Raw genomic sequence first — 18,704 nt, 5'->3', positions numbered from 1 at the left:
TTGCTGATACAAGCTCTCTTATTATTTTCATTTCTTGATTATTTGTATGTAATTATTTGACGATAAAATCATATTTTGATAAAACCTCCTGAGGGTTTGAAGTATTTTCAGTTCTACATGTCAGCTGTGGTTCCTGTTTCCACCACAAGGGGTCGTGCAGCCTGACAAACTAAACGCTCATTCAGCTGCTTGATGCCGGTCCAGACCCCCAAATGAAGAAGCCAGCAGAGACCTGTGACCCCCCCCCCCCCCCCCACCACCACAGAGGCGGCTGAAACATACAAACTTCGCGCCAACCTGCACTAATAAGCTGATCCAGGAACTGAGGAGTTTAAACGTCACTGGGATCGTGTAGGGGTTCCTGCCCTGATCAGAGTCCAGTCAAACTGGTTTCTGCTGATACCGGTTCCTGATCCAGTACTTTATTCTACTAGATAGTCCAGTAGCCCAGGGCCCTCTTCAAGTACATGACAGCTCTTAGAACCGGTCCAGTGTAAAGTTCTGACACTTGAACAGATCTTCACTCCTGTTCAGTGTTCACACTCATTCCTGCAGCAGATTTCATTAAACAGCTGCTGTGAGTGACAACACACACACACACACACACACACACACACACACACACACACACGTTTACTCTGCAGCTTCAGTTGCCACAGAAACAGAAGTTTCCCGTGCGTTTGCTCAGTTGCGTACGGAGGTGGTGCAGAGATGCAGCTGCAGTCTGCAGGCCCCAGGTTGTGGTGGAGAGGAAGTTTGCTCCTCCGTTGTTTCTCAGCACAGAGAACAAAGTGCAGGCAGCTCTGTGACCACATCCTCTGTGGGGCTGTGGCTCTCGACGCCTCTGCAGGGTTTCTAGACCTGCTTTGACTGCTCCTACAACAACAGCTTGGACCTGCTTCCTCACACACACCAGGAGGTCACTGCCATTCTGTGTGGCGCTCGACACACTCGAACAGTTGCTTTACTGAGAGTCTGAATGAGGCCGATCTTTGTTCAGGGCGCCAGTGACAACTGCATGACTCTGTTGTCACGATGCACAGGAGATAAACTAGACATCAGCACTTGAAGCTCCAAGCTGCTTTGACACAGGAACTGAATTTATCCAGTAAACCTCACTTATCCCTCTGCCTTTTGTTGCTGTTTGGAAAATTAAAAGCAAAATGAACCTGCAGGTGCAACTTGAGCTGCTGAGGAGTTTCAATGTTTGAAGGCCAGAAATAACAGAGTTCTCAGAAGAAGGCAGAGAAGTGAGTGATGAACTACACCTGCAAGTACCTCTGGAAAAAGAGATGTGACACCAGAGAGTGTGTGTGTGTGTGTGTGTGTGTGTGTGTGTGTGTGTGTGGGGGGGGGGGGGGGGGTTCTACCCTCTTTCCACATGTACATGAACCGCTCGACAAGAACAGTGTCAGTTAGAAGATGAGTCCATGAGAGTTTTCTTCTTCAAATACACACTGTCTATAAATCCCCTGATGTTACCTTTAAATGACTCCAAAAATACTACTTATCTGGGGTATTTATTTTATTACAGGAGTACAAACAACGACTGTCTCTCAAAATATCTGGAATGAGAAGAAAACTCAAAGCAGGAGATTGTCCAGATTCCTTGAAATGTTTTTATTGAGCAAAGCAAAGTAAACGAGCACGTAGAAATGCAGGATGCGATGAAGTATTTGGAGGGCAGTTGTAGCTCGGACACTGCAGCAGCACTGCGATGGACTGCTGAACTGTTGACACTCGTCACCAACACCAACAACTCCCACTAGTTGACTTGTTGGGCTGCAGCTCTCAGTTGTGTTTTCCAGTCGATCCCTGCATCCCACAGAGGAAGGCACAGTGTCAAAGGTCATTTTTCTGTTCATTCCCAAATATCTGGAGCAGGTTTTTATGTCACGCAGCAACAACCACAATGTGGAGAACAAACCTGAAGCTTCCAGACCAGGAACACAACAAAAGCTCCATAAATGAGGCTCTTGACCATCAAAACCACGTAGGAGAGTTTGGCACTCTGAGTGATCCTCAAATATTTCTCTGCGTGAAATCAAACATATTCTATGATATCCATGTACAAATACCACGTGTGTCCATTCTGGTCAAAGAATCCTGTAAGAACGTCTTTCCCTGTGGTCAGCAGCTCTGAAATTAAATCTGCAGGGAAGCTTCTTCTATGAGGATCAGCAGTCACAAAGTAACGCTCACCTCTTGTCATGGTCTCCTCTCCACCTGTTAGAGGAAGGAATTGGAATCAAAAACGGTTGAACGGTTGTTCAGGGATTCACGTGAGTTCACCTCTGCAAGTACAGGTACCTGGACTGCCAGCAACGCCATCTGAATGATGGCTGCTGTCCGTTCCGTTGAAGAAGCTGACAGTGCAGGTGAACCGATTGGCAGGTGTGAACCAGGTTGTGGCAGGGACCCTCAGCCTGCTGGTGAGGCTGTAGTGGGCTCCGTTCCGCAGGGCCCGGTCGTCCGTGGCAACCCCCGTGGTGACGTTGCGACCATTCATGGACCAGACCACACTGACATGGTCTGGGTAGAAAGCAGAGGCCACACAAACCAGGGTCTTCTTCTTTTTCTTGTCTTTTTGGTTGTAACACTCGTGTTGTGAAGGTGGGAGCAGCGTCACTGTCGGTGGGGTGATGGGCTGGTTTGTTTCTGGAGAACAGAGAACATCAGGCACTGCTGAGACCCTTTCAGACCTGGTGCCACTATGGGTTGTTCCCCCAAGAAGACCTGAGGAAACCTCACTTTAGCTGCTGTTTGGGGATTTTTGGAAAAAAAACAAATTCACCGAACAGTCGGACAAAGGCAAGTCAACTCCAGAGAAGCCAGAGGATTATTTTGGTTCATACTTCATGTTTCTATCTGCTACAAAGGCGGAGAAAGGAAGGATCAAGTGGATGTTGACAGTTCTACCAAGGTTTCAGGTCTAAATGGGTTCAGGTCTGTTTAAGATCCTGTAAAGTGCTGTCAGCAGGAACAAACTTGAACACAACCAATCACATGAACACGCGCCTTCTAAGACTGCAATTCTTTCTGGAAGAGACGTTTTGATCAAATCCATTACCTTAATACTCTCTTGGATTTTCTGAAGTTGTATGAAGTTGTGATCGTGATCTTACCCAGAACTGTTAGTCTGGTTCCCTCTCCAAAATAAGCAGGATCAGCGTTGGAGCACACCAGTGACTCACAAGCACAAAACTGACAGACCTACAAGAGTTGCTACGGTGTTGGATGAGAGGAAGCAACAGCTGACCCTCTGTCTAACGGCTGAGAAGATGCTGGCTGGCAGGAACCACCTCGACAGGATCTTTTCTGCAGCTCAAAGCAACACATGAACACAACACCCGGCATTTTGTGTCAGGAAAGAACAACTCAGGAGATCTCGACTGACCTTTTCAAACGGCTTTAGATTCAAATGACCAACAACCGTCAGGGTTAAGACAGGAGACGGTCACCAGACAAACAGAAGAGGAGGATTTATTGAGTTTCCTACCCAACACCGTCAGCTTGGTGCCTCCGCCAAAGTAAGCAGGCTCATAGTTGTTCACACTGATTCAAGGCTGCAGAAAAAACTGATCCAGCTTTCAGCAGCAGCGCTGGAACCTTTTGTGCTCCTGTTTTGGTTAAACTAAAAACCTCCGTACACTAGAATATATGAATAACACAGATTCACACCATTTCAAAGCAGATCCTGACAACATCAGACTTCTGATTCCTGGGGAAGAGATAAAACATAACTTGGTTTGAAACAATATTCTGTGACGATGTGTCTGTCTCAGCTGGAACAAAACTCTTCCTGCTGCTTCTCTTTGTCTCTTCCACTTTGACTTTATTCCTACTTTGTTACTCTTTGACCTGGAAGACTTCCTTCCTCCATTGTAGGCTGCAACAGATAAATCATCCAAGACCTGCTTTTACTCTGCACATCATCACGGTGTTGTTATTTTATCATTACTGTCAAGAAATTGAGTGTTGAAGCTCCTGTCATCGTTAGCATCAGTGTCAGAGTCACTTTACTGTGTCAAAAACATCTCGACAAAATCTTTCCAGAGCAACGCTGAATGAACTTTTAGATGATTTCTTACCTCCAACACTCAACTTTGTTCCTCCACCAAAGTAAAGTTGACCAGCACCAGAGTCACAGTGAACTCCATCAGTGAGCCAGACGGACGCGTCTTTAACTTTGGTTCTCGACTTTTTTTAAAGAAACTTTGAAGTATTTCATATTTTACTGCTCAAAAACCATCATGTGCTGCAGTACTTTTTGTTTTTAGCAAATACAAAGTAGTATTTGCTTCACCAACACACCTGTCTGTCTTTACTATTTTACTGGTCTTTGACAGAGGTCCATGTTCCAGAACTAAAATGTCTTACTCACCAAGAACAGTCAGTTTGGTGCCTCGGCCAAAGTAGGCTTCAGAATTGACACAGCGTTAAAGCTCGACATCAAAAACTACTGAGAGGGACTCAGACTACGCAGACCCAAGTACTTCTGTATGCAGCCTTCTACTTGCAGGTGTGATCCCATTTCTAAACTCTCTACTCACCCAACACAGTCAGTTTGGTTCCTTTTCCAAAGGAGGCTTCATTGACACCGTCACAGTGCAGAAATACTGAGCATGAACCGCTGCTGCCTTTTCCAGCAGAACTCTCTTTGGAGAGTTTTGACTCGTCCTTCTTCCAGTAGTGAGACTCTAAAGCACTGAGACTTGAAGTCATCAACAGAAATATTTACCTAAAACTGTCAGTTTGGTTCCTCGGCCGAAGTAAGCAGGTTCAGCGTAGGTCACAGTGGTTTGACGTGAGCTCAATAGTTGTTCATGTCTGCAGAGGTTTTCTCCATGTTCCTGCTGACACGTTTACTGTTCTAGATGAGTTTCAGTCAACTGAAGACACCGACGCTCCCACTTACCCAGAACTGTGACTTTGGTTCCCTCTCCAAAGTAAACTTCAGCTCCAGAGTCACACTGAATGTCTCCTCGACCAAAAAGCCTCCTCACGTCCCAGGATCCGCGTGTTCAAACAGGCTGATAATCCAGAGGATGGAGGAGGGGAGACCTGCTGGATGAGCTTCAGCAGCTCCACAACTGTTTGGTTTCTCTCCAACAATCATCCAAGTTCTGCACGTTTGGACTGGAGATCCCGTTCAAACAAAATGTTTCAGGATTTCAATTCACTCCTCGGGGTTAAAGTGCTGTGACATCACAAGCTCTTTTCAAACACTGATGTTTCTGCTCCCCCGAGCAGCCAAACAACACGTAGCAGCCTCCACAATGGCTGGTAATGGGAGGAGGTTTTTGTACGGCGCTTCAATAGGACTGTATCACCGTGGCCCCCTGTCCCCACCGTGAAAAAGCATCAGACAAAAACCTGGCGTCTCTCTGCCTCCCCCCTCTCGGCTCCCCCCAGCCAGCTTCTCCACATCTCCACCTGCATCTCTGTGGGACCGTGAGAGCTGCTGACTGACGGATGAAGCAGCTCCAACCTGACTGCTGCTATTTCTGTGATGCCAAGAAAAGAGGAAAGAGCACGTTTGTTTTTAGCTGCTTACAGGAAGTGACATCACTCCTGGTCACACCCCTTTACCCCAGATTTATGTCTAGATAACGACTCTTTTAATGCTTTTTCATTCTCAGTATTTACAGTTGTTCAAATTCCATCCTGAATTCCAGCACTCAAAATGTCCACATAAAAAATTATTAGAATTATATAACATTTTATTTCAACAATGTTCCAGAGGGCTTCATAGTAAAATAACCAAACATCAGAACCAAAGAACAGAAGATAGAACCACAAGTGTTCTCATAGTAGAACCAAAACCCTGTATGTGTTTTTATTACTTCTTAATAGAACCCAGTGTTCTGGAGGATGCTGTGAATGTCATGGATTGACATGAACGAGTCCTTATCACACGAATAACTTATTACTTTTGTCCTTAATATCCTGACGACGAGTGGCGTTGGCTACGCGATAGCAGTACTACGCAGTACTACGCAGTACTACGCAGTTTAGCACAGTATACCCACGACAGCGGCTGCAGTATTTCAGTGTAAACACTTCAAACTGTGCAAGAAAACGTTTCAACATGCACAAATTCAACAAACTGCAAAACTCGACACCTGCTGACCAACGAGGAGCTCTAGAGGATATTTGAAACTGCATGTAATCCCACAGGAGCCCAGTAGAGGTCAGGGTCTCCAGTCTCAGCAGGGTGTATCTGCAGAGAGGACTCAAGCAGCGCAGGCCGGGACATGGTGTCCTTGGTCTTGCTGGAAGGAGCTTCAATGTTCGACTCACCTTTACCAACAGGATGTTACTAGCTGCTGCTTTGTCTGTACCAGTACATGTTGTAATACTGATCATCATCTTGTTCACATTGCGACGTTTCAGCTGCGTCTCCTTCTTGGCTGAATAGAGTGGAGGCTGATGGATCTTTAAACAGGAGGAAAAGTCTTGGAGAAAAAAAGCAGAAGGTACAAACCAATGAAAACATCTCCACATCAAATCTGGATGGAAAAACGTTGAGACAGAAGTGAAAGATTCTCAGCAGTGAGGAAAAGAACTGCCCCCAAGAAGATGATCATTTTCATTTAAAGTTTTAAGAGTACAAATATCAGAGTACTGACACTGGTGAAACTCCCCTCACGACTGCTACTGCAATCACAACATGTGAAATGAGGACGATGATGACTTTCTCAGCTCATCTGTCCCCCTGGTGGGCGTCTGATGCAACTGCAGCCTCCCTGAGGAGCAGTGACAGGAGGTCAGATATGCTGAGGCAGCGTTCTGTTTTTAGGCACCAGTGGCCTGGAACGGATTGACAATTCAAAGAAGAAAAACACCCTCAACAAAACACCTTTCTGTCTGTGAAACTGTCTCTGTCTTGGGGAGGGAAGACTGGAACCGATCTGGATCAGGCTTCTGGATCTTGATATTCTCCTCCACTGGCTTGTTTTCCTCTCTCCCTTCATTCTCTGTCCTAAACCAGTAGCTGACATTCGTGGACAACTGATGGAATGATGGCTCATTCATGATCCAACAGTGGCGGTAGTTTAACAGTTGCATCAGCTGATGGTTGTTGGCATCAAACCAAACTACCACCACTAAAGCAGGTGTCTGGGAGCCATTTCTCTCTGCGTCTCCTTCAAAACCACCAATGATAAAAGATTGTGTGGAGTTTTTGTAAAGTTCAGAAGGGATTTGATTCAGTGTGCATCACTGGCTGCACAGTAGTACACTGCACTGTGCTGTTGTCCTACACGGCTGAGAAGAAGAGAGGCGTTCTTTGCTGAAGTCCCTCTCAAATCTCCAGAGATCCTAAACTCTTCTTTGTATCCTTCCTCCATTGTAATGGTTTGAAAATACAAATATCCGATGAGTTTCATCTCCGTGTCTCCAGGCGACCGCTGGTACCAGAGCATCATTCTGTAGTCAGTTTTATTATGAGTGCAGAAAATCTGCATTTCATCACCCACAATTTTAATGAGATCAGACGCAGACTGACGGACTTCTAGACTGAAAGATCCACCTGGATGGAAGAAGAGAAATAGAGAACGTTGATACACTGTGATAGAGGGAACATAACGTCATGAGTTGAAGTCATTACCTGCCAGAAGACACAGAAGGAGACAACAGATCATTTTGTGTTGTGTGCTGATGACTTGTGAAATGAAGAAACCCCATCAGAAATGACTTGAAGGGAACTGCAGCTGTATGGGAGGAGTCTGCTCTGAGTCACAGCCATCAATGCTGCTAGAAGAGTTTCTGTGTCAAGGAGAGAGGACAGAGCGTCAGGGAGCATCGCTGCTGCACAGTCGTACACTGCACTGTGCTGCACATAAATATATAAAATATAATATATAAATATATTTAACGAGTATGTACATGTAAACAGTTGAGTGATGTTGCACTGATGGGGGAGAGGGTGGGAGACGACAGAGACCGGGTCAAGTTCAGCAGTCTGACAGCTGCAGGGAAGAAACTGTCCCTGAGCCTGGTGGTCTTGCTCTGGATGCTCCTCAACCACCTGCCAGAGGGTGAAGGTGGGGGAGGATGAAACAGATTATGAGTGGGATGGGTGGAGTTCTTCACCTCCCCTTGCATCATGAGATATAGAGGTCCGAGAGCTGGAGGGAAGACTGCTCCCCACAGTTCTCTTTGCAGTCTTAACTAACCTCTGCAGAGCCTTCTGTTCTGCAGCTTGTCCTTCCAAAAGTCCACTACCATCTCCTAGTTTTCTGGACTTTGATGCAGTGGTTGTTAACTCTACAGCACTGCACCAGGTGTTCCACGTCCTTTCTGTATTTGGACTCATTGTTAGTGATGCGTCCTACTACTGCTGTGTTATCTACAAACTTGACTACATGGCAGCTGGAGTGTCTCATGTCACATCAGCAGAGTGAAAAGGAGGGAGCTTGACACACAGCCCTTTGGCGAGCCGGCGCTGAGGGTGATGGAGGAGGAGATGGTGGTGTGGATCCTGACGGTCTGAGGTCTGTTGGTCAGGACGTCCGGGACCCAATTCCCCAATGTGGGACTCAATCCAAGGCAGGAGAGCTTCTGCAGCAGGGTCTGTGGGATGATGGTGTTGAAGGCGGACGAGAAGTCCAGGAAGAGCAGGCAGAAGTAGGAGTTTCTGCTCTCTAGATGGGTGAGGGCTGTGTGGACCACCGATGAAATGGCATCATCAGTGGAGCGGTTTTGCATGTAGGTGTACTGGTGGGGGTCCACAGTGACGTCGATGGAGTCCTTGATGTGGGCCTTGACCAGCCTCTTGACCGGGGTGAGTGCAATGGGTTGGTGGTCATAAAGGCCTGTCACTGTGGAGCACTTGGGGACAGGGACAATTGTTGAAGTCTTTAGGCAGGTGGGGACAGATGGCAGCGCCAGTGAGGTGCTGACAATGTCCGCCAGCAGCTCGGACAGCTGGTGTGCACAGTTAAGTACTCACCCTGGGATGTTCTCAGGGCCTGCTGCAGCTTTGCGAGGGTTGATTCCCTGAAGGGTCTTCCTCACATCTACTGTGGTCACATTGAGGGGCGTGTTGTCAGGTGGTGGTGTGAGTCTGGTGATGGGGGGGGGGGGGGTTCAGGGTCCTCGAAACAGGCATAAAAGAGGTTGAGTGCATCTGGCAAGGAGGGTCCCTTGGGCATTGTGCATCCCTGGTGTTGTAGTCCGTGATGCACAACGCCTTTCCACATGCGGCAGGGGTCGTTTGTGTTGAAGTGACCCTGGATTTTCTGGGCGTATGTGGCTTCATCCCTCGTGATACCTGCATTCAGTTCTTTCCTCGCCTCTTTGAGTGGTGATTCCTCACCTGCCTTGAACGCAGCGTCCCTGGCTTTCAGCAGTGCTCTCACTTCAGCATTCAGCCAGGGTTTCTGGTTCAGGTAGCAAGTTACTGTCCTGGTGGTGGTGACATCACCAGCACACTTGGAGATGAAGCCAAGGACGGAGGAGGCGCATTCCTCCAGATCCACCTCTCCCTGGACAGTAGCTGCCTTTCTGAAGACCTGCCAGTCTGTGCACAGAAACCAGTCCTGGAGCACAGAGGCTTCATCACTGGGCCACACAGTGACTGTCTTCATAGTTGGTCTCATACGTCTCAGCAGGGGGCGGTACGTTGACACCAGCAGGATGGAGATGTGGTCAGAGAGGCCAAGATGCTCTTTGATGGCCTGTCTATGAACCTGTCCTTTGACTCCAACCTCCCTAAGGAGCTTCACTGTTGAAGTGGCCACAAAACCCTACACCCTACCTCCACCGGGTGCACCCTCACCTTCCAGCCTCTGTCTTCTGCCTCAGCTGCTAGGTTGGAGTATCACAGCTTCTTGCGTTCATACGCTTCTTCGATGGCATCCTCCCAAGGAACTGTGAGCTCAATGATGTCGACTAGCTTTCAGGTATTGGACCACAGGATGAGGTCTGGACGTAGGGTGGTCATTGCGATCTCTGGCGGGAAAATGAGCTTCTGATCCAAGTCCACTCGCATCTGCCAGTACCTGGCTGCATTAGGTAGGCCCGGGTCAGGGTTTGAAGGCCTTGACGTCAGCTTTTTCCCTTCCCAAACAAACGATGGTTGGTGTCAGCGCACATCCTGGTTCTTGGTGGGTTGGGCGCTGACGGAAACCCTCTTGCACTCAAGTTTATCAGCGATACATTTGAAGACCTGGTTGTGTCTCCATGTGTACCTTCCTTGAGTGAGGCTGGTTTTCCAGGACACCATGATGTGATGGAGTGTTCCTGGGGTCGTACACAGGGGGCACAACATTTATGAGAGATGGTAGCACGTTATACATTGCTCGAAACATGAACCTCAGCCTGTTGGATTCCATACCCCAGATTTCGCTCCATGTGAGTTTCTTCTTTTTGATGCCCTCCCACCTCATCAAGCGGCCCTGTCTGGCTTGTGCTACAGCTTTGGAACGTCTTGTTGCTTCCTCCTGTCGGCGCACTTCCTCTACAACCATGGTTTGTCATTGAGTTGTAGATGCCTTTCGCCAGAAAGGTGTTACAGTTCCAAGGCCAAGGCCTCCACTGCTTTGTTGGACGTGGCCACTACATCACGATGGAGTAGAGCAGCCTTGGCCTGTAGGACAGCTGTGGCTGGGGTCCACTTCCTCCCTGTTGCTAGGGTGGGAGGGGCACCTCTCACCACAGGATCCCGAGAATCCGTGAGGGACATCTCCAGCCTCACCAGGCTAGAGATTGGCAAGGCTCCGTCGCTGTAGAGTCTGACGCTGCTGAAGCACTTTGAAAGTCCAGGCCACTTCCTCACGTGAGAATTTACCAGCCTTCCCCAGTCCTTCGCATGGCATATAGAGACCTCATCCATGGTCAACGGCCGCTGGAGTCTGGGTAAGAACCCAAACTGGAGGCACCACAGCTTTAGTTTCCTTGGTAGTGCAGTGCTGTTAATCTGCCTAAGGCCGTTGGCTGTGTCCTGCTGCAGTTGTTCAAGTTGCCGGGTGTCTCAAGAACCGAATCGTGAAGCAGACTTGAAAATGGAATCTGAATTGTAAAAATCGTAAATCCCATCCCGAGTCACAAGGCAACGATTGCTTTGATTTTGGTGAGACAGAAGAATTAAAAAGATTCAAAAATGATATTTTGACAGATTTCCATTACATATTACAATCTGAGGCATTAGAATTACATTCATGATCCAACAGTGGCGGTAGTTTAACAGTTGCATCAGCTGATGGTTGTTGGCATCAAACCAAACTACCACCACTAAAGCAGGTGTCTGGGAGCCATTTCTCTCTGCGTCTCCTTCAAAACCACCAATGATAAAAGATTGTGTGGAGTTTTTGTAAAGTTCAGAAGGGATTTGATTCAGTGTGCATCACTGGCTGCACAGTAGTACACTGCACTGTGCTGTTGTCCTACACGGCTGAGAAGAAGAGAGGCGTTCTTTGCTGTACTCCCTCTCAAATCTCCAGAGATCCTAAAATCTTCTTTGTATCCTTCCTCCATTGTAACAGCTTGAACATACAAATATCCGATGAGTTTCATCTCCATGTCTCCAGGCGACCGCTGGTACCAGAGCATGAAGGTGTAGTCAGTTTTATTATGAGTGCAGAAAATCTGCATTTCATCACCCACAATTTTAATGAGATCAGACGCAGACTGACGGACTTCTAGACTGAAAGATCCACCTGGATGGAAGAAGAGAAATAGAGAACGTTGATACACTGTGATAGAGGGAACATAACGTCATGAGTTGAAGTCATTACCTGCCAGAAGACACAGAAGGAGACAACAGATCATTTTGTGTTGTGTGCTGATGACTTGTGAAATGAAGAAACCCCATCAGAAATGACTTGAAGGGAACTGCAGCTGTATGGGAGGAGTCTGCTCTGAGTCACAGCTATCAATGCTGCTAGAAGAGTTTCTGTGTCAAGGAGAGAGGACAGAGAGTCAGGGAGCATCGCTGCTGCACAGTCGTACACTGCACTGTGCTGTTGTCCTCCATGTCTGAGAAGAAGGGAGACGTTCTTTGCTCTCCTCTCGCTCAAATCACCACGGTGAGGACGAGTTCACCAAACTGCACTGAGTCGTCATTGCTGACTGCCACTAACTGGCCCTCCTTGTGTGTTTTTCCATGGTATTGCACATCTCCATCTGCATCCTCTCTACCGCGTCCTGGAAAGCCCACTGAGTCATACACAAGTCTTTCTTTGAACACAACCTCCTTCAGCATCCAAGGCTCCTAAGGACTTTCTCCCCTCGTTAGCCACTCCCTCTTAGATATGATCAGTGTGGCGCTGGTATCTGGTTACGTCCCTCAGTCCTTTAAAGTAGCAGGACCTAAACCCCTTCTTAAAAAAACTAACCTGGATCCAGAAGTTCTACCAACTACAGACCAACATCACATCTTCCTTTTCTCTCCAAGGCTCTGGAGAAAGCAGCTGCTAAACAGCTCTGTGACTTCTCCACAGCAACAGCTGATTGGAGGATTCAGTCAGGTTCCAGGTTCATCCTAGCACAGAAACAGAACTAGTCAAAGGTACCAGTGACCTCCTACTGGTACCAGATGAGGGACTGGTCTCTGTGCTGGTCTGATTAGATCTCAGTGCAGCTTTGGTACCATTGACCACCATATCCTTCTACAGAGACTGGAACCTGTCACTGGTATTAAAGGAACCACACTAAACTGGTTTAGGTCATATTTACTAGGTCCATCTCAGTTGGTACTAGTTAGTGATGGTTCCTCTGAACCACTACAGTCAGTTATGGTGTTCCACAAGGGTCTGTGCTTGGACCAGTCCTCTTCACGTGATGTAAGCAGTTCTTCTCCTGCAGGTTGATGGAACCAGCAGCCAAATTACTTGTACAACACCGGCATATCAGAGACAGGCAAAAGAATAAATACTTCAATAAAATCCAACAAGTCAAACTCATACAGTACATGTGAAATAAACTCGAGTTCTTAGTTGTCAATCACTTCTGCTCAGTGATTCTATGTTGTGTTTGGTGCTGGTGAGAGGCCTCTGAGTTCACAAGCGTCTTCATCAAAGTTACATGAACATCCCCATTTAACTGAGGACCTCCTGGAAGATCCTCAGTGACCCCAGAGAGGTCCCTAGACCCCACTTTGACAGCCCCTGTGTTGAATCTTCACCACCCTCTCTTAATCAAAGCTGCTGTGTGCTGTGGCTCCACCTGCTGGTTGAAGCTGTTCCTGCATCTCAGGTTCTTGGTGTTGTTGCGCTTCTCAGTTCTGAGACGAGGTCAGGTAGTTTTATTTGGTCAATGAGAAAATCCAATCCTGTTCTTGAATGAGAAATGGAAAACACCCTGACAAGCTACCTGAGAGCTTGAGAAGTGGGGCCACGATGCTAAAAACACATTTAGAGGGTCTTTACAAATGTAATAAACACATAATACAATAACATTTACAGCCTAAAATCTATGTGAGACGAACCTGCGACCCTAACAGCATCTCACCTTAATGAGATGGTTTGTTTCTCATGGTGTAAGAATGAGAGGTTGATAACAGGGTCACATGTTTCAGTGGTTTCCTGTTGGTGTGCTGATATCTTGTGGATCTTGGTGAAGGTTTTTGTACCAGAGAGTCATCATCTTTCTTACTGTGTATACTTGCTGCACCAAAATATTCCCCACTGTCTGCAGGGGGACTCAGCTTCAGGAGGTGAAGATGAGCTGTTTTCTCTCCGTCTCCACTCACATTGAAACGGTTTTCAAACGCCGGCTCCACAGTAACCTGTTTATACCAAATGTAGGCGATGAGCTTTAGGGAGGTGTCTCCTGCTGAGCGCTGATACCAGAGGATGGTGTCGTAGCTCTGGATTTCATGAGTCAAGCTGAGTTTGACTTCATCGTTCGGCCTCCACAACACATCACGTGGAGTCTGGAAGACTGGTTTTTCTTTACTGAGACAAACTCCTGCACAAAGATAAAGAGTGAAAGTTGAAGTCACGGATGAAGCTGCAGTACCTCATGACATCACTAGGAAAGCAAATCAAGAAGTAAATATTCCTCCTCAATGAGTCCTTCAAACATTTGAATATCTAGTTCAGCAGTTGAGTGAGGACGAATGAGCAGCACCTTTAATCCAGAACACGGTGAGGATGGAAATAATGAGCTGAGACGACTTCATGTTGAACGTGAGAGACAAAGTGAAGCCTGTTGAAGCTCATGGCTCAGGAGGAGGAGCAGGAAGTGATGTCATCACTTGTGTGCGACACTCTTTCACTCCGCCTGTTGGAGGAAATCTTTTGCTCAGCTGTTCTCAGATGGACTCACAAAATGGAAGAAGAATTTCTGAGTCAATCCAACATGATCACATCATCAATCAACAAACCTCCTCTGGGAGGCGGATGAGAGGAGAGTGACACAAACCTTCTTCATTCATTCATGATCTTGTATCTCACTAAACTGTGGGAGGGAAGATCCTCAACATCTTGATCTCACATTCTGGTGACGTCTGTTGGAGGTGATTGGTGTCACCTGGAGGGTCAGGAGGCAACGTTTGCTTTGATGTTGGTGAGACAGAAGAATTAAAAAGATTCAAAAATGATTGACAGATTTCCATTACATGTTACAATCTGAGGCATTAGAATTACATTCATGATCCAACAGTGGCGGTAGTTTAACAGTTGCATCAGCTGATGGTTGTTGGCATCAAACCAAACTACCACCACTAAAGCAGGTGTCTGGAAGCCATTTCTCTCTGCGTCTCCTTCAAAACCACCAATGATAAAAGATTGTGTGGAGTTTTTGTAAAGTTCAGAAGGGATTTGATTCAGTGTGCATCACTGGCTGCACAGTAGTACACTGCACTGTGCTGTTGTCCTACACGGCTGAGAAGAAGAGAGGCGTTCTTTGCTGTACTCCCTCTCAAATCTCCAGAGATCCTAAAATCTTCTTTGTATCCTTCCTCCATTGTAACGGTGTTGTAGTTGAGGAATCCGATGAGTTTTATCTCCGTGTCTCCAGGCGACCGCTGGTACCAGAGCATGAGTGTGTAGTCAGTTTTATTATGAGTGCAGAAAATCTGCATTTCATCACCCACAATTTTAATGAGATCAGACGCAGACTGACGGACTTCTAGACTGAAAGATCCACCTGGATGGAAGAAGAGAAATAGAGAACGTTGATACACTGTGATAGAGGGAACATAACGTCATGAGTTGAAGTCATTACCTGCCAGAAGACACAGAAGGAGACAACAGATCATTTTGTGTTGTGTGCTGATGACTTGTGAAATGAAGAAACCCCATCAGAAATGACTTGAAGGGAACTGCAGCTGTATGGGAGGAGTCTGCTCTGAGTCACAGCCATCAATGCTGCTAGAAGAGTTTCTGTGTCAAGGAGAGAGGACAGAGCGTCAGGGAGCATCGCTGCTGCACAGTCGTACACTGCACTGTGCTGCACATAAATATATAAAATATAATATATAAATATATTTAACGAGTATGTACATGTAAACAGTTGAGTGATGTTGCACTGATGGGGGAGAGGGTGGGAGACGACAGAGACCGGGTCAAGTTCAGCAGTCTGACAGCTGCAGGGAAGAAACTGTCCCTGAGCCTGGTGGTCTTGCTCTGGATGCCCCTCAACCACCTGCCAGAGGGTGAAAGTGGGGGAGGATGAAACAGATTATGAGTGGGATGGGTGGAGTTCTTCACCTCCCCTTGCATCGTGAGGTATAGAGGTCCGAGAGCTGGAGGGAAGACTGCTCCCCACAGTTCTCTTTGCAGCCTTAACCACCCTCTGTAGAGCCTTCTGTTCTGCAGCTTGTCCTTCCAAAAGTCCACTACCATCTCCTAGTTTTCTGGACTTTGATGCAGTGGTTGTTAACTCTACAGCACTGCACCAGGTGTTCCACGTCCTTTCTGTATTTGGACTCATTGTTAGTGATGCGTCCTACTACTGCTGTGTTATCTACAAACTTGACTACATGGCAGCTGGAGTGTCTCATGTCACATCAGCAGAGTGAAAAGGAGGGAGCTTGACACACAGCCCTTTGGCGAGCCGGCGCTGAGGGTGATGGAGGAGGAGATGGTGGTGTGGATCCTGACGGTCTGAGGTCTGTTGGTCAGGACGTCCGGGACCCAATTCCCCAATGTGGGACTCAATCCAAGGCAGGAGAGCTTCTGCAGCAGGGTCTGTGGGATGATGGTGTTGAAGGCGGACGAGAAGTCCAGGAAGAGCAGGCAGAAGTAGGAGTTTCTGCTCTCTAGATGGGTGAGGGCTGTGTGGACCACCGATGAAATGGCATCATCAGTGGAGCGGTTTTGCATGTAGGTGTACTGGTGGGGGTCCACAGTGACGTCAATGGAGTCCTTGATGTGGGCCTTGACCAGCCTCTTGACCGGGGTGAGTGCAATGGGTTGGTGGTCATTAAGGCCTGTCACTGTGGAGCACTTGGGGACAGGGACAATTGTTGAAGTCTTTAGGCAGGTGGGGACAGATGGCAGCACCAGTGAGGTGCTGACAATGTCCGCCAGCAGCTCGGACAGCTGGTGTGCACAGTTAAGTACTCACCCTGGGATGTTCTCAGGGCCTGCTGCAGCTTTGCGAGGGTTGATTCCCTGAAGGGTCTTCCTCACATCTACTGTGGTCACATTGAGGGGCGTGTTGTCAGGTGGTGGTGTGAGTCTGGTGATGGGGGGGGGGGGGGGTTCAGGGTCCTCGAAACAGGCATAAAAGAGGTTGAGTGCATCTGGCAAGGAGGGGTCCCTTGGGCATTGTGCATCCCTGGTGTTGTAGTCCGTGATGCACAACGCCTTTCCACATGCGGCAGGGGTCGTTTGTGTTGAAGTGACCCTGGATTTTCTGGGCGTATGTGGCTTCATCCCTCGTGATACCTGCATTCAGTTCTTTCCTCGCCTCTTTGAGTGGTGATTCCTCACCTGCCTTGAACGCAGCGTCCCTGGCTTTCAGCAGTGCTCTCACTTCAGCATTCAGCCAGGGTTTCTGGTTCAGGTAGCAAGTTACTGTCCTGGTGGTGGTGACATCACCAGCACACTTGGAGATGAAGCCAAGGACGGAGGAGGCGCATTCCTCCAGATCCACCTCTCCCTGGACAGTAGCTGCCTTTCTGAAGACCTGCCAGTCTGTGCACAGAAACCAGTCCTGGAGCACAGAGGCTTCATCACTGGGCCACACAGTGACTGTCTTCATAGTTGGTCTCATACGTCTCAGCAGGGGGCGGTACGTTGACACCAGCAGGATGGAGATGTGGTCAGAGAGGCCAAGATGCTCTTTGATGGCCTGTCTATGAACCTGTCCTTTGACTCCAACCTCCCTAAGGAGCTTCACTGTTGAAGTGGCCACAAAACCCTACACCCTACCTCCACCGGGTGCACCCTCACCTTCCAGCCTCTGTCTTCTGCCTCAGCTGCTAGGTTGGAGTATCACAGCTTCTTGCGTTCATACGCTTCTTCGATGGCATCCTCCCAAGGAACTGTGAGCTCAATGATGTCGACTAGCTTTCAGGTATTGGACCACAGGATGAGGTCTGGACGTAGGGTGGTCATTGCGATCTCTGGCGGGAAAATGAGCTTCTGATCCAAGTCCACTCGCATCTGCCAGTACCTGGCTGCATTCAGTAGGCCCGGGTCAGGGTTTGAAGGCCTTGACGTCAGTTTTTTCCCTTCCCAAACAAACGATGGTTGGTGTCAGCGCACATCCTGGTTCTTGGTGGGTTGGGCGCTGACGGAAACCCTCTTGCACTCAAGTTTATCAGCGATACATTTGAAGACCTGGTTGTGTCTCCATGTGTACTTTCCTTGAGTGAGGCTGGTTTTCCAGGACACCATGATGTGATGGAGTGTTCCTGGGGTAGTACACAGGGGGCACAACGTTTATGAGAGATGGTAGCACGTTATACATTGCTCGAAACATGAACCTCAGCCTGTTGGATTCCATACCCCAGATTTCGCTCCATGTGAGTTTCTTCTTTTTGATGCCCTCCCACCTCATCAAGCGGCCCTGTCTGGCTTGTGCTACAGCTTTGGAACGTCTTGTTGCTTCCTCCTGTCGGCGCACTTCCTCTACAACCATGGTTTGTCATTCAGTTTTAGATGCCTTTCGCCAGAAAGGTGTTACAGTTCCAAGGCCAAGGCCTCCACTGCTTTGTTGGACGTGGCCACTACATCACGATGGAGTAGAGCAGCCTTGGCCTGTAGGACAGCTGTGGCTGGGGTCCACTTCCTCCCTGTTGCTAGGGTGGGAGGGGCACCTCTCACCACAGGATCCCGAGAATCCGTGAGGGACATCTCCAGCCTCACCAGGCTAGAGATTGGCAAGGCTCCGTCGCTGTAGAGTCTGACGCTGCTGAAGCACTTTGAAAGTCCAGGCCACTTCCTCACGTGAGAATTTACCAGCCTTCCCCAGTCCTTCGCATGGCATATAGAGACCTCATCCATGGTCAACGGCCGCAGGAGTCTGGGTAAGAACCCAAACTGGAGGCACCACAGCTTTAGTTTCCTTGGTAGTGCAGTGCTGTTAATCTGCCTAAGGCCGTTGGCTGTGTCCTGCTGCAGTTGTTCAAGTTGCCGGGTGTCTCAAGAACCGAATCGTGAAGCAGACTTGAAAATGGAATCTGAATTGTAAAAATCGTATAAATTCCCATCCCGAGTCACAAGGCAACGATTGCTTTGATTTTGGTGAGACAGAAGACTTAAAAAGATTCAAAAATGATATTTTGACAGATCTCCATTACATAT

The 18,704-nt window shown here is 48.0% G+C and overlaps 1 gene segment (V, D, J or C); it reads right to left on the bottom strand.

The window, feature by feature from the left end:
* Positions 1-1,519: 1,519 nt before the first annotated feature.
* On the bottom strand, positions 1,520-4,729 carry LOC147245974 (T-cell receptor beta-1 chain C region-like). The segment is given in 5 exon segments: positions 1,520-1,815; positions 1,928-2,034; positions 2,203-2,226; positions 2,311-2,658; positions 4,554-4,729. Coding segments are annotated over 5 exon segments (675 nt in total).
* Positions 4,730-18,704: the final 13,975 nt, after the last annotated feature.

This window comes from Aulostomus chinensis, chromosome 17, assembly GCF_037954235.1.
Source record: "Aulostomus chinensis isolate RoL2024-O1b breed Wild chromosome 17, RoL_Achi_v1.0, whole genome shotgun sequence".
Lineage (NCBI taxonomy): Eukaryota > Metazoa > Chordata > Actinopteri > Syngnathiformes > Aulostomidae > Aulostomus > Aulostomus chinensis.
This window is presented reverse-complemented; position numbering and strand designations above follow the sequence as displayed.